Raw genomic sequence first — 16,095 nt, 5'->3', positions numbered from 1 at the left:
GAACTTGTCCCAAGTGCAAGTGCACCTGCATGTGAAAGCTGCTCTCATTTGACCTACCGCCTAAAAGGCCAAAGAAGACATGACCTATGATTTGTGCAACTTCCCCTGCTTTTAAGTGACTCGCCCAAATTCGCATGCACACATGCATACACAAATAAACACTGGTAGTGTCATAGATCACACTGTGTTCCAGCATGTAGGACTGTGGCAGACAGCCGATCCTACTCATTGTGTTTCTTGCAGGGTTAAGAATAACAGGCTTAGCAGTGAGAAACAGGCTTTAGGGGACAAAGACTTTCCTATGCACAGGATTTAAGAGACAGTTGACTTTAAACTGCATGTTTGTGTGGTACCATTTGGCTCTACAGCTCCTGATGTTTTAAGTTTAGACAGGTAAAATGACTATAAACATGCTGTTTCACCACATTCATTTATTTATATTCACTTAGCAGATGCCAGGTAGATAAAGCGCTAAAGTTCACAGAATAACTCGCTGTATGGATACGGTAAGTATAAAAAAGGCACTGTAAAGTGCTTAGATAGATTAGTCCCACTGGAAAAAAGTCATATAGATGCCACTGCATTCCATTTAGTATAACTGATGATTTGAGTAGTGATTAAAGACAAATAAATGTTTTTAAAACTTAAATATATTATGTCCATCCTTTATTATACAGCTGGATCACAGTGTCAAATCGATAAAAGCTATATCATAAAAGAAGTCAGACTCTCTGCAGCATCTCTAACTGCACCCTAACACCTGACAACTGAGTGTCAGCATTTATACAGAAGTTATTAGACCACCTGTCATAAAACAATAAAACACAAATATTTCAGTAATCTGTGCAAAACGTATTTAAAACTCAAATTTAGAGCTGTTCTTTGGGCAAATAACAAAAGGAAATAATGTTTTTATACCCAAATTTGAGCAGGCGCAGTTGATTGGTAGGTAAATAACTGTATTTCGGTATCTTGATAAAATATAAGAATGTCTTTTACTATTTTTTCTGCTTTTTCTGAAAAATAGTAAATTTGAAAAATTGATGATAACAACAGTAAATTTTTTTTATAATTAAACTTAAAAAAAAAACAACCCCAGAACTGAAATATAAATCCTGCTGCTTTTACACACGCACTCACATAACTAAGTTACTAATTTAAAGTAACTTACCCAACACTGCTTATATTATATCTCTTATAATTATTTAGAAAACACTATTAATTAAAAAAAGCAAAACACGCATTAACATGACAAGATTTCCACTTTAACTCACTAGTCAGTCGGAGCCTTAGTGATACAAACAGACATCAGGTAAAATCACTTATTTTTTGAGAACTTGACAACGATAATGTAAATCCAAGGAGAAGAGTACAAAACTGTCACAGTGCTTGCAATTTTCCCTTTATAAGCAATATAAAGCTGCAGTGAGTCTCTTAGTAATAGTATGATTGCTGAGCCAACAGAATAGAAGGTGTACCCGTAAAGGTGGTGAGGCAATTAAAAGGTCACAAATACAATTTAGGTTTGTGGCATTCTGGAAAATTGTGGACGTTATTGTTCCTCTTTGCTAGCATTCTTATGTCAGTTTGTTTGACAAATATATTCATCCTCTTTAAAATGTGTTCCCTGGGCCTTTGTATCCATGGTGTAAGTAGGCCTTTTGGACTTTATTAGATTTTTCCAAGACTGAAATCTCAAAGACCCTAAAAAATTCTTATCTATGTTGAAAATTTTACTAAAGCTAGAGCTCCAGTCTCAAATTATTTTCTTCATCTTTTAATCAACAGATTTACAAAAAGTCAAATTTTAGACTGAATCATATGAAATGTTTTCTGATGATATATGCAATTTTTTGTTCATGTTAAAATAGTTTAGCTGTAGCACAGGAGATGAAGAATTGCTGCACGTTTACTCACATGTTACACTGTGCTTATACTGAATATTGGGAACATAAAAACTACATTTTCTCAAATGGATAGATACACATGCTAATGAAGTGGTCAAATTGATCATTCTTTTTGGCCAGTGAGGCTATTCCCCTGGGACTCCTTTCACCTGTTCTTTCCTTTAGGGGTTTCTGTTGAATTCTGACAGTGAGGAAAAGTATATGGTTGACTTCATCTGTTAAAGCAACCCGTGGAAAGAAACCCTGGGAGGCTAGCTTGACCCTTTCCAACTGCAAATTGAATATATTTTTTCTTGTTTGTTTTTTACCTAAAGCCATTGTGCCTCTCTAATGTCTTGATGTTTAAGGGAAATCGCATGTCAGCCAAAGACAAGGGATACAAAATACCCAGAACATTGATAAGAATGACTAGTAGCATCTGTCAGTAAAAGATAAGATCATCTCATTTTCAACAAATACCCCAACAGCTAATGACTCAACTGAAGGGTGATTTTTTCCACCTAATTTATTCAAAGTTTAAGCTGTTGGGAGTTGTATTGAGTTGTTACTATAGAACAAATCTGCATAATTAAAAGGCATGAGGTTTGTAATTAACAGCATTAGAATATCTATATTCCTACATATTCCCCCATCTTTGAAGTGACCCTGAAATTCTTCTTGAATGATGTATATTTACTGCTTTAAGAGAGATCCACAGAGTTAGAAAGTTGTTTCACGGTTGATGGTTGCCTGTGGGCTGCATAGTTCTAGTGAAGCTTTTTTTGCTTTTTGAAGTGTGGTGCTTATGTGAGAGATGAAAAATTCATGAAAATAATTGACTGTAAGATTCCTGTCTCATACAACGTCTAGTGTGAAATGTAGAGCAAAGTTTTCACATCATCTGCCCAACTAGTCTTGTGTCCTGCCTTATCGCTGTCCCGGTTTAATATGCGAAATATATGAAATTATGGATGAACCTTGGAGACAGAGAAGTATGAGAAGATGATATTGCAAATTATATTAAAATTATATTAACATTCTAAGCGATCTATCTATCCCAATCAGACAGAGACATAAAACCATCTGGAATCAAAGACAAGTTTGCTCACTATTTTGTTTTGTAATTGTTCATTATTTTGAGCATGATACAATTTGTTGAATTCATTTATCACCTTAAGAGTTATTTTTTAATTTGGACTTGAAACATATTTCACATGGCGGCTTAATAATAATAATAATAATAATAATAATAATAATAATAATAATAATAATAATAATAAGAAGAAGAAGAAGAAGAAGAAGAAGAACTAGAACTCACACAGAGAACAAACACTCTCGTGTCAAGGACCATCAGTGGTAATTATAGTTGTTTCTCTGGCTCATATGATACAAACTGATAGATTTAGGTCTATAAGTTTTTTGATACTTTTTGTATTTCTGCCTATGTACACCACCAAAGTGGATGATAAATTAATCTATCAAGGTGTGACTGAAGAGCAGCTTTTCAACTTTAAATCTAGGAGCTTAAGAAAAAGTATTAGATTAACTGTTTAGGAATTAAAACCCCACATGAATAATTCCCCATTTTCAGAGGCTCAAAAGTAATTGTACATTTGATTAAGAAGCAGTTAAAATTGGAGTTGATTCTAAATGTTGAACTTGGTAGCTATTCACTTGAATTCTCAATGTGAGGTCCAAAGAGATGTTCATACAACCGAAGGAGGCCGTCATTAGGCCAAAAAGCCAAAATAAACATTGCAGAAAAGCAGAAATGCAATGGCCAGCTCAGCAACACCAACATGCTTAGCAGACCAGACCAGCTGAACTCTGCAATGTACATGGGTTGACTCAGCCAAATGCTGTAAAACTGATTAAACAGTGCTTCACAGTGCAAATGGTTAATGACTCAAAATATCCCGTAAAAGGTGGCACAAGACTTTCTCACAACAAATATATTGTTCAATGGAGAAATAATTCACCTGATCTCAATCCAGCAGAGCATGCTCATCAGTTGCTGAAGACAAAACAAACAAACAACAACTGAAGATGACCGGAATAAAGGCTTCTCAGAGGATCTCAAAAGAGAAAAGAGAAAAAAAAAAAAAAAAAAAAAACAACAACCCATAAATAATGATTTTGATAATTACTAGTACTGTTATTTAGTCAATTGGAGAATAAACCTTCGCAGGTTTGCACCCTCTGAACCTGCACAGGATGTGTCAACAACAACAACAGGTTATGACACAGGTTACAGTGTAGGTTATGGCGTGGGTTACAAGATAGTTTACAGTGCAGGGTTTCAGCAGGGTTTGCAGATATGACAGATACCACGGTGTAGATTTAACACAGAAGTACGAAGCCACTGTAACACTAACATTTGTCTACATGTCCTTAGAATAAACATATACATGTAATCTCAGCTATTGAGGTTGCACAACAGAGATATTTCTTTTTGAATGAATTTCACAAGATATTTGTTCAGAGTGAGGACATGTCTGATGATGACAAACTAGCAGAGCTGTAGAAGGAGACTGTAAATGTGAACACTAATACTTGTCTGATGTCTTTTTTTCTGTTTGAAAGAGAGGATAAAGTGTCTGACAGGGACTTTAAGCTTATACTGGTAACATTTGCTGACTTCTTCAGTCCTAAGATGTTTAGGCACCATAGTGTTTTGCTTTACTGCAACTGTGACCTGTCATATAAATAATCTGAGTTATGCAACACACTATTCTAGTACTTCTGTCGAGAGTAACATAAGCAGACACATTTTTTCCACAATCTTGCGGCCAAGGGTGTTCCCAACAGGTTACTGTTGGCCTGACAAAATGGGGTACATCAGCCATTTGGACCAACAGATTTTTAACAGCCTTGTGTCACAGATTTAGCCGCACTGACATTTTTAAAAGTACAAAAACAGCACTAACTCTATGCTACATGTACAGAATGAAGAAATATGTTACCACCACACACTCTTACCAAAATAAACTAGATTTTTCTCCAAACAGTCTGTGGTACTTGAACGGAAACTACCTGGTCATCATGGTCTCTGCCAGTATCATCCTGCCCCTTGCTTTAATGAAACAGCTTGGTGAGTATAATGTAAATATATCTTTGTTATGGGAGTACTGTTTTCCACTTCCATTTACCAAAGAAAGCTTTTAGTGTGTTGGAACATGCTATAATAATACCTTTTTACAGATATTAGAAAACTGTCACAGCTACAAATTGCTCCACAGTTTGAATAAAAGCCATATATTAAAGATAAATATGCACGATCGAATGTACAGACACATAAACAGGCACACAATCGAACATATGGTCAGAAGCTCTTTCAGACATATAAGCAAATAGTTGTAAACTATGGCCAAAAATAAAGGGATGAGGATTAAGGGAAAGCTAACCTATAAAAATGAGTTTTCAGCAGTCATTCAAAACCGTTATCAGAATCAGCTAACATGTGATCTAATGCATACATCAGACAGTGATGATGTTTTTTCTCCCTACAGTTGCCCTGCTGTTAAAAAAGAAAACAAAAACAAAAACATCCTCTTTTGAATCAGACCACTAAGGCAACTTTAACCTTATTGCTGACACAATATTAAAGCGAGTGGGCAATTGCATATAGATGAATGAATAGGTGTTTTCTGTACACACAGTGACCAGAGATAAAAGATAAGCTTGAAGCAGATAAAAAAGCCAAATTCACTGATCTGTGAGTCTAGCCAGACTTCCAGGACCATGTACACATCACCAGCGGGCTTAACTTTCCAATATAAATAATAGATTATTTGAATTCCCTAAGAGTAAAAAAAAAAAGAAGTAATAATATAATATGTAATATACTAATAATCAATAGCTAGTGAAATAATATAAAATATTTATGTTGTCTTCACTTAAATTTACAGTTTGACTTACATTTTTTTTTTTTTTTAACTTAATTAAATGTTTTTTCTGTTTAAAATGGATCTCCATGGCAGCTGGGCAAGGTTCCTGCATAACAAGTATTATGTGTTTACAGTCTGTATTAACAGTTAATGTCCTTTTATTCAGCTACTCGTTGTAACATAGCTTCTTTAAAGTAGTTTTGCTCCTTTTCATTATACTCCAGAGTAGTGGGTTTGAGTTTTGGGTTGTTTTCATGCAGTGCATTTATCTAACTCGTGCATTTGCCAGTTTGTGTTCAAGAAATATTTTCTATACTTAGAAGTTATCAGTTAAGATTATTTGAAATTAATCCAACTTATCTAATAATTTTTGAAGGCAAAGGTATGTACATTGCAGTCAAGCAATTAGTGCGTTCTTGTCCTACCCCTCACAGTGAAAACAGCGGGCTGTTCAGTTAAAAATAATTTCTCCTGACATAATCGCACTCTCAATTCCGGCATATTCTGCTCGTTAATACACAGTATAAACATGCCGTCTTTGCCCTCACAGTGCTGTGAGGTCACTCTGTACATTTTCAGGATGTTATTGCAGTAGCTTCATTTATGACAAGGAGCATCTAAAGCTAATGCAGTTAATAGTGGTTCCAAACAACACATGAATTCAGTCTGAGGAGCAGTTATGAATTTTCTCGTTCTCTTTATTTTCAGGTTACCTTGGCTACGCCAGCGGGTTTTCTCTCAGCTGCATGGTGTTCTTTCTCACTGCAGTAAGTTGGTCCAACACACACAGTGGCACATCATCACAGTCACTGCGCACACAGAGCCTCTTTTGCTCTGGCATGCCTTCCTGGCGTACACTTTATGTTGCTAACTTTCCCATCCTTGTCTCTATTTTTGGTGGAATGTGTCAGTGTTTGATAAGGCTAATATAAGAGCTACTATACAGACATCAGAGGTTCAAAGTTAAATCTGTCTACTTAGAGGCTGAGTGGCCCTAATCTAGATTGAAATGGTTTTTCTAAGTAGTTGTTGATAACTGGAGGATGTTTTTTTAATGACTGACATATCACCTTATCCTTATTTTTCATGATATTCCTGTTTGTTCTTCCACATGTTGCCACATTTGCAGGTCATCTTCAAGAAGTTTCAGATTCCCTGCCCCTTTGAGGAGTTCTCAGTGAATGGTACCGCTTCCCACCTCAGCTTGAACGATTCAGTCCATATCCATGAGTACAACAACGGTGTGGTTCACGAGGATGATGACTCCCACTGCACCCCACGCATGTTCACCATCAACCCACAGGTAGGCGGCTGAGATGAAGAACCGTTTGTATCTGTGGATCTGTATCGCTTTTGAATATTGAAAGCCAGAGATGCTGAGATGCTGTAAATGTATTTGCTAGTTTCCACACATGTATGCGGGGAAGCTCAACTGCACTGCTAATAATAGACAGTCATGTGTTTATGTGTCTCTTAACAGACAGCATACACCATCCCGATTTTGGCTTTCGCTTTTGTTTGCCACCCTGAGGTCCTGCCCATCTACACTGAGCTACGCAAGTGAGTCGCCCATCTGTAACCTGCAATGTTTGATAACATCTCAGTGCAAAATGTGGCATTAATGTCCACTCTTTGATTTTAGCCCATCAAAGAAGAAGATGCAGAAGGTGTCCAACATTTCCATCTTAATCATGTACACCATGTACTTTCTGGCAGCTCTCTTTGGCTACCTGACTTTTTATGGTGAGGGCAATTTTCCCTGACATTTCTTTTACGATTGGTGTTTCAGTACCAGCGGACGAATACAAATGGCTGTGTTCATATCAAGTGGACAGAACAGTGATAGATATTTGTTATTATTAAGTAAGACAAAAGGAATCTAGTTTGGGCTGGAAAATATTTGACTAGAGAGATTAGTTTTTTTTAGAGGGGCAACTCAGATACAGTGTTAAAATGTTCATTATACTTTACAAATCTTGCAAAAAATAAAAATAAAAATCATTTTCCTCGCAAAGGAATAGCTTTTCCTTGTTGTTAATTGTTAGTTATTGTGTATTAGCTATTAAGTGCCATCATCCAGACGATCTAATGTGGTTTCTATAAAAGCGTAGTAACCTTTTTCATGGAAAAATTGAGTCTCTGTAGACAGATTTTCTAATCAGGGGTTTTGTTTTGTTTTGTTTTGTTTAATGATTCCATCCTTTACAGAATTTGCCTCTACTGTGTTACATGGAACCCAAGCGCCCTCTTGTGGAGATTGTTTGTCATGGTATGCTGTCCACAGTTGCTGAGTAATGAGCTCATGCGCAGCTAAACTAGTTTATGTTGATATTTCTGTAGGCAATGTGGAGACTGAACTACTGCACACATACAGCCGGATTGATCCTTACGACACTTTGATCCTGTGTGTGCGAGTGGCTGTCCTTACTGCTGTAACACTGACAGTCCCCATTGTGCTATTCCCAGTAAGTGATGCATTTTATTTCAGTCTTCATTCAATAATTAAATTAATATTGTAACATTATAGTGTTTCTAATGTGATTTTTTTTGCCCACAGGTGCGTAGAGCCATCCAGCAGATGATATTTCCCACCAAATCTTTCAGCTGGTTACGTCATATTGCCATCGCTCTCATTCTTCTCACCTTTATTAACATGTTGGTGATATTTGCTCCTAACATTCTGGGAATCTTCGGCATTATTGGTGTGTATAATACTGAATGTAAAGTTGGAATAATATCAAAACAGTAATGCTTTTCTTATGCTCTGGAGTCTGAGACTCAAGAAGAGGGGGTATAATGCTTAAATCTCCAAGAGGCAGTAAGGGAACTGATAGGTTGGATTTATGGGTAACTTCAGTTGCCATTTGTATACACACACAAACAAATATTAAATGTTAAAAACGTGACCAGTGTCATGGACACACTGACAGCTTAAGTCAATATTTTTGTTCCACTTTGTTTTCAGACTGAGGTCATGTTTCATAGGTTACAGGTAAAAGTATAAAACATTAACCTTAGGGACTACCGGGTACTTCCTCAAAGCAAGGGTTCACGTACAGAGTTTACCTGTTTTTGAATCTATGCACGGAAGCAGAAAAAATAGAGGATATAATAAATAGAGCTGTTTTCAGATTTTGCTTTTTTGTGTGCTAGCGTGTAAAACAGAGGGGATTAGGAGAATGGGATTAGGATTAGGCACATGTATATGTTGTATAAATAATCAAAAAGTCTGAATAAAAGTATAAATTACAAATCAAGTTTACAGAAGGGCAGCAGTGACACGGTGGTTAGCACTGTGGCCTCACAGGAAGAAGGCCCTGAGTTTGACTCCACTGTCTGCCCGGGACCTTTCTATGTGGAGTTTACATGTTCTGCCTGTGTTTGTGTGGGTTATCTCCGGGTACTCCGGCTTCCACTCACAGTCCAAAGATATGCACTTAGTGCGGTTAGATTAATTGGTGATTCTAAATTGGGTGTCTATCTCTCTGTGTTAGCCCTGTGTCAGATTAGTGACTTGTACCCCCTGGAGGAGAACGAATGGATCGAGAATTTAGAAAACAGAAAACAAACATCAACAAATAATAATGAGTCCCGTGTATTTTTTTCTTATCAAAGTTTTATTACAGCATTGCATGCTTTTTTATTTTTCAGGCGCCACATCAGCTCCTTGCCTTATTTTCATCTTCCCTGCTGTCTTCTACATCCGCATTGTTCCCAAGGAAGATGAACCCATGAACTCTCTTCCTAAGATAATGGTGAGGCAATGAAAATATTTGCCATGCATGTTACATCATTTTACAACTTCTTGATAGTTAAGTCCAAAATGTTTTCCCATCATTCTTAGGCTGCCTGCTTTGCCGCTTTGGGTTTCTCCTTCATGGTAATGAGTCTGAGCTTCATTATTATCGACTGGACAACAGGGGAAGGCCTCGCTGTTGGAGGACACTAAGTGCTGCTTCATTGTGTGTAGTCTTAGGGAAGGAGTACATACTGTAAAACGGTCAATGGTTAGAAAATACTGTCAAGTAAGCAGGAACACACTACAGGGCTGCTAAGAACAGCTTCCGGATTTCTAAATGTGTAAAACACCCAGTATAGTATGTGGGTAGAAAGGAATCACTCTTGGAAATCAATGTCACTTTCTGACTGTAATTTAACATGTATCTGTACAAAATCCATTCATTTCAATATTTTATTATTTAAGTTAACAGAGTGTAAAATTTTATTTGAATAATTACGAATGAACAGGGTTGTTGTTCTGTTTTGTTTTTTTGTTACCCTGTGTTAGTGCGATAACATCCAAGGATGCAGGGATGATAGTGAAATTGTCTTTCCCTGTTGTTTTCCCTTTACTCACACACACAAACAGCTGCAGCTGGTACTGTACAGAGAAAGACAGTATGATTGACAGTATGAAAGGAAACAAATTAAGATAAAGTATAAACAAGAGACAGTAAAATAACATATTTTTTATGTAATATTAGTTATTTTCCATTAAATGCACAGAAGAAAACAGATTATTTCAACCTGCACCAGCAGCGATCTGAACTGTTCATTCTCATCATTATTATGTAATATTATATAGTGAGGTGTTTTAAAGCCTTAGAGCATGGCTGACATTTAATTATGTGTATGTATTGTTTGTTTCATATGCATAAATCAACAAATTTTATTCAAAAACCTGGGTGCCTTTTAGCATTTAACAAAAAGCACACAAAGATACGATGAAAGCAAGAGTTTATATTTATTTAGCTAACTACCAGAAACATGTTTTTAATTTCAAATGAAATATATTTAATTCTACTTTATACAATGAAACCAATAATCATGATACAGAGATAATTCACACAAATAATATTTCACTTGTTTGTTAAAATGTAAAGTGTTTGATAAAGAAATGCCTTTTTAATGCTTTTGTAGTGCATATAAGCCAACTGTGACCCTTAATATAAAGAGTTCAAGTTTACTTTAACACTTTGTAGAAGTTTATTTACCTTATTTTATTCCTTCTTCGAGGGTTTCAGAAATAATTTCTTTACTCTACCACATCACTACAATTTACAAGTTGGATGATGACTGGGTTTAAAAAAAATAAATCTAAACAAGTGCCACGCTTTTCATGGATAAAAAAGAACACCTACATGAATGTTTAAAGCCCAGTAATGAGCATGTTATGTCCAGTTTCCAGTCTTTTTGCTCAGCTAAGATAACAGCTAAGTAGCTCTACTTTTATATTTATCGTAAGACGTAAAACTGGTGATGATCTCGTTTAATTTTAAGCAGCATCAAAGAGAATGTTCATCTTCCCAAACTGTCCCAACTATTCGCTCACTTTTAATCACCCATGGTTAAAATTTAAAGGATGTATTTGCCCAGATTCCAAATGCATAAATAAAGGCCATGTAAATAGTTTGGTTGTACCCAGGGTTTAATAGGAATTTTATAAACAAATGTATAGACACGATGTATATATCTAAAAAAAAATAAGCAAATAAAACCAAAACGTCATCCATTGCTAGATGCCACTAGGTAAAAATGAAGAAAATGTAGTTTCTAGTTGTAATTCAGTTTGGACCTCTGACCTCTGACCTCTGAGTTGTTGGGTTTTTTTGTTGTTGTTGTTGTTGTTGTTTGGCTCTGCCTGCTGGAAATCTGTAAAATTAAAATGAGTTAATTTGATAGATCGATGTGATGATGATGCTTTTGTTATTCTGTCGCATTATCATTGCTTCACTAGTTGATAGTAATTTGCTTGGTCTTGTTGGCCATAAACATGAAGTTAATCTTTTTGCATGATGTCAAGTCTGTTCTGTATTTGGTGTAGTGAGCAGAGATTTGCCTTCCAGCACTGTCACATAGAGATGTTAAGTAATAACTGTGCATTTGGCATCTTATAGTGAAGCGTACTGAAGTCCCAATCGGTTTTGTGTTACGTGTTAAAAAGTCGTTCTTAAAAAAAAAACCCTCAGACTATTACGATTACTGTCATTACGCTCAGAGAGAGAAGACTTTTTTTTTTAGTTTAATTCATGTGTGTTGAGGAATACCTCCCAAGTTTTGGCTTAAAGTGATCTCAACACCCATAACGGGTATGACTAACTACATAGGAGTATGCTTTCACAGACTACAGGGGCTTTACATTATGTAATATATATGAATATAAACCATAAATTCACAGCTTTTAAACCAATGGAAAATTTTCTCATGGTCAAAAGTGAGAAAAGCTTATGACAAATACTTCTACCCAAAGATGGTTTTATATTGTGTAACAACTCCCAGACTTTAGAAAAGTCAAGGACAAATTCTCAGTTTATTTATATATAACTCTATTTTCTGTTTTTTGTAGCAGTTTTGACTCCAGGTTAAGTTGGGTTTTTTTTTTCAGACTAATCATGAGCAGAAGAAATATCCAGTATCCTTTTCAGTATTGCTTTGTCACATTTACTTGCTGTGCTCCTTGTAGTGTTATTGGAGGTTTAGTCTCATCAAGTTCAGTAACCAAAGTTACTAAAGGGATCTTGGGGTTACTTTAAGGGATCTTGCCAAAATAACAACTGACTACCTACTGCTTTAAAATGCTATAGCTTTTAAACATGTGCCACCACATGATATCAAATGTTAATCCATCATGTATGTAAGAAAATCTATGTGATATGTTACTAGAGCTGTAGTTCAAGAAGTTAATTATAACGTCGCTACAAGTAGATAACAATGCCTCTGGACTTTGGTGACTTTATATAAATAATGTATATAAATGTATGCCTTTTATATTTGTGTTGCATATTTACAGTAGCTTGTAAAGTGTAAATAGCTGAACAATTTTAGTTTGCCAATAAAATAATTGTAGATGTTTTTAGATTGTCTTTCTTGGCCTCATTTACCCCTTGACTCAAACAAATTGTTATTTGGACAGTGTGTGTTTCTGTTTTTTTTTTTCTTTTACTATGTACTGCTCTTAATTTGTAGGCAATTTTAGTATTTGATAGATATTAATACAATAATATGTGCAAGCCTTGAGTCATTCTTCATTTCTTTTTTATATTGCTAGGAAAATGCATTCTCTGTCAAGATGATCCCGCACTACTTAAGTAATGTTAAAATCTGGGCTTTTGGTGATTGGTGGCATCTATGACTGTTAGTGCCTCATCGTGTGTTTTGCTATCTTGGTCTGTTTGTATTGCACTGGCAATATGCTTCAGATCGCTGTCATGCTGAAAAATAAATGAGATCCTTTCCAGATGGTACTGCGTGGTGGATCGAAATCTGTTGGACTTTTTTGAATGCATAATTCCATCCCCAACATTACTAGCTGACATGCAGCTCCGACCATGACAGAATCTCCACTGTGTTTCCCGGATGACTGTGAACACTCACTGTTGGACCTCTCTCTTGAACTCATCTGCACATACTGACAACAATTTGAACCAACATTTTCAAATTTTCAATTTTCACTCTGTAAGACCTGTTGCCGCTGATTTTTAGTCCAGTTGTTCAGTAATTTGTCATGCATCAGCCTTTTCTCCTTGTTGTCTTTGTTTAAGAATGGATTCTTGACGGCCAACCTTCTACTGAGACCATTGCTGACCAGTCCCAAAAGGTTGATTCTGTTCATCTGGATGTAGTGTTTTTAAGTGGGAGAAACATTTTGTCACTCATCCAAGTGACGTGTCTGCAGAAGTAAGTACTGGAAATGCTGCGTCCAGATGAACAGAATCAGCCTTTTGGGTTTTCCTTACCTGGATGATTGAGCATGCATCAAAATATTTCTGATGAGGTTTCAGTGAACACTAACTAGATCAACTACAGGGCCAGATGCATCTCTCAGGTCCTGGGTCAGGTCTTTGCTAGATTTTTTTCCCCTATTTCTTAAGGACATTACATTTAAATACTGTTCATTTGCTGTACATAGTTGGAAGCAAAACATAAATACATAAAAAAAACTTTTGCATTTGACTGTAGATCTTACCAATATTGGAATCCCGGAACCTCTGTTTTTTAAAGGTGTTCAGGCTGTTTTAAAGACAAGCTTATCATTTTAACTGCTCAGTTTTCCTATGAAACTGTTTGTCATCATGAGCCGCCGCTGCTGACTTCATTATGTCAACATACTGCTGGTTTTTACTGTAACACATTAAGAATTTTATTTAGACCGGCACAGGTCTGTGTATTTCTGAATGCTCAAGCTAACGTTACATTTAAGTACTATAGAAATGAACTCAACAGAATATCATCTATATTGACTCAGACTAAAGACATTACAGCAGTAGCAAGGGCCCTGCAGTTAAATGGTACATTAGAACCCAGCAATAAAATGTTTGATTTATTTTTTTTACAAGAGAACAAAAGCCAAGACTGGTAAAATGGCTGTAATAAGCCTACTGTGAGCTGGTATAGTTCAAGATTATTTATTATTTTTAAATGCCCCATTCCTTTATTGTGCTGTGAAAATATTGTTAAAATAAAGAACGTGTCTCTCATGTCAAATAAATATAAGTAGCCATGTTTTTTCACTCTTAGAAGATTAGAATAATTCAAATTATAGCAGTGGAAGTGATTATTTTATCTTAAATTGTATTTGACTTTATATTGGAACTGTCTGTTTTAACATTGTGTGTCTGACAAGGTAATCAGCAACACAGAGGCACCACAAGGGACTGTCCTCTCCCCCTTCCTCTTCACCGTCTACACCACAGACCTAGGCCACTGCACAGAGACCTGCCATCTTCAGAAGTTTTCTGAAGATTGCGGTGGTTGGATGCATCAGCAGGGATGATGAGACAGAGTACAGGGCTGTGGTCGACTCCTTTGTCACATGACGTGAGCAGAATAATCTGCAGCTCACCGTGGCAAAGACCAAGGAATTGATTGTGGACTTCAGGAAGACCAGGAAACACTTGGCCCCTGTTTAATCCAGGGGGTCAATGTTGACATTGTGGAGGACTATAAATACCTCGGAGTATAAGATAAGATAAGATAAGATAACCTTTATTAGTCCCACACGTGGGAAATTTGTTTTGTCACAGCAGGAAGTGGACAGTGCAAAAGTATACATAGACAATAAACTGGACTGGGCTAAAAACACCACAGCACTTTACAGGAAGGGCCAGAGTCGTCTCTATTTTTTGAGGCGGATGAGGTCCTTCAACATCAGTCGGACAATGTTCAGGATTTTCTACGAGTCTGTGGTGGCCAGTGCAATCCTCTACGCTGTTGCATGCTGGGGGAGCAGATTGAGGGTTTCTGATGCCTACAGACTCAATAAACTGATCTGCAAGGCCAGCAATGTTGTGGGGATGGAGCTGGACTCTCTTAAGGTGGTGTCGGAGAGGCGAATGTTGTACAAGATAAAGACAATGTTGGATAATTCCTCCCACCCACTCCATGGCATGCTGGCTAGCCACAGGAGCACGTTCAGACTATGGCCATCTTTCTGTACAACTCCTCCACCTAACACACTGTATACACTGTGATAGCTACACCCTTTTTGCACATGCTCTTCTTTCTTATTCAGATATTTATTAGTAAGTGACTTATATGTATGTATATATATATATATATTGTATATATTGTACTGGAGCACTGTAACCCACACAATCTCCCCTGGGGATCAATAATGTTTTCTGATTATGATTCAGATTTTTAATGTAATTGGTTATTTCAGTGGTAATATAATTTGATTCTATATTTTGATATAATTTGATTCTTTATGTTTTGTTTTGGAAAACAGCTTGTGTCCAACCTCAGGCAGTGCACCATACACATAATCTGTAATTTCTATATAAAGTTTATTCGCTGCAATGCCTTTAAGTCTTTAACGAGTAGTATTTTTACTCAGTTGTATATAGTATTTGTATTTGTATTCTATTTTTATCTTATTGTATATTTATTTTATTTTATTCTACTGTATATAGTATTTTATTTTATTCTATTCTGTACAGTTGTGTACTGTATTTATTCTTATTGTATTCTAATTTTTGCCTCATAACTTTTGCACTGTCCACTTCCTGCTGTGACAAAACAAATTTCCCACGTGTGGGACTAATAAAGGTTATCTTATCTTATCTTATCTTAAACTCTATAACTGTGTACGTCCATTGGATGACGCTGCACGTCAGCTATTCTAGCGGTCTCATTTGGTGCCAAGGTATTTCATAAACATGTGACGACAAGACTCATTAGCCATTTTAACAGCACTCTGTGCATCCTTGACCAGAGAGGTGCCCCTGCGTATCGCAGTTGGTCAGTGAGAAGAGGGCGGACTGCTGGCCTTCATTTCATTTGTCATGCTAGAGTCTGCATCCGCGGGAAATGCAGAGGAATGA

At 36.4% G+C, this 16,095-nt stretch overlaps 1 protein-coding gene across 2 annotated transcripts in view; it reads left to right on the top strand.

Moving 5' to 3' along the window:
- Positions 1-11,556, top strand: part of slc38a3b (solute carrier family 38 member 3b) — a 31,908-nt gene extending 20,352 nt beyond the window's left edge. For both annotated transcript variants that reach the window (XM_080891144.1, XM_080891143.1), the window contains 9 exons: positions 4,895-4,977; positions 6,482-6,540; positions 6,903-7,076; positions 7,254-7,333; positions 7,416-7,516; positions 8,114-8,238; positions 8,331-8,475; positions 9,425-9,528; positions 9,618-11,556. In XM_080891144.1, coding sequence (XP_080747270.1) covers positions 4,895-4,977; positions 6,482-6,540; positions 6,903-7,076; positions 7,254-7,333; positions 7,416-7,516; positions 8,114-8,238; positions 8,331-8,475; positions 9,425-9,528; positions 9,618-9,722 — 976 coding nt within the window. In that variant the 3' untranslated portion in view covers positions 9,723-11,556. The remainder of the gene's footprint in view (positions 1-4,894; positions 4,978-6,481; positions 6,541-6,902; positions 7,077-7,253; positions 7,334-7,415; positions 7,517-8,113; positions 8,239-8,330; positions 8,476-9,424; positions 9,529-9,617) is intronic.
- The last annotated feature ends 4,539 nt before the right edge of the window (positions 11,557-16,095 follow it).

Source organism: Rhamphochromis sp. 'chilingali', assembly GCF_963969265.1.
Source record: "Rhamphochromis sp. 'chilingali' genome assembly, chromosome: 9".
NCBI classification, from domain to species: domain Eukaryota; kingdom Metazoa; phylum Chordata; class Actinopteri; order Cichliformes; family Cichlidae; genus Rhamphochromis; species Rhamphochromis sp. 'chilingali'.
This window is presented reverse-complemented; position numbering and strand designations above follow the sequence as displayed.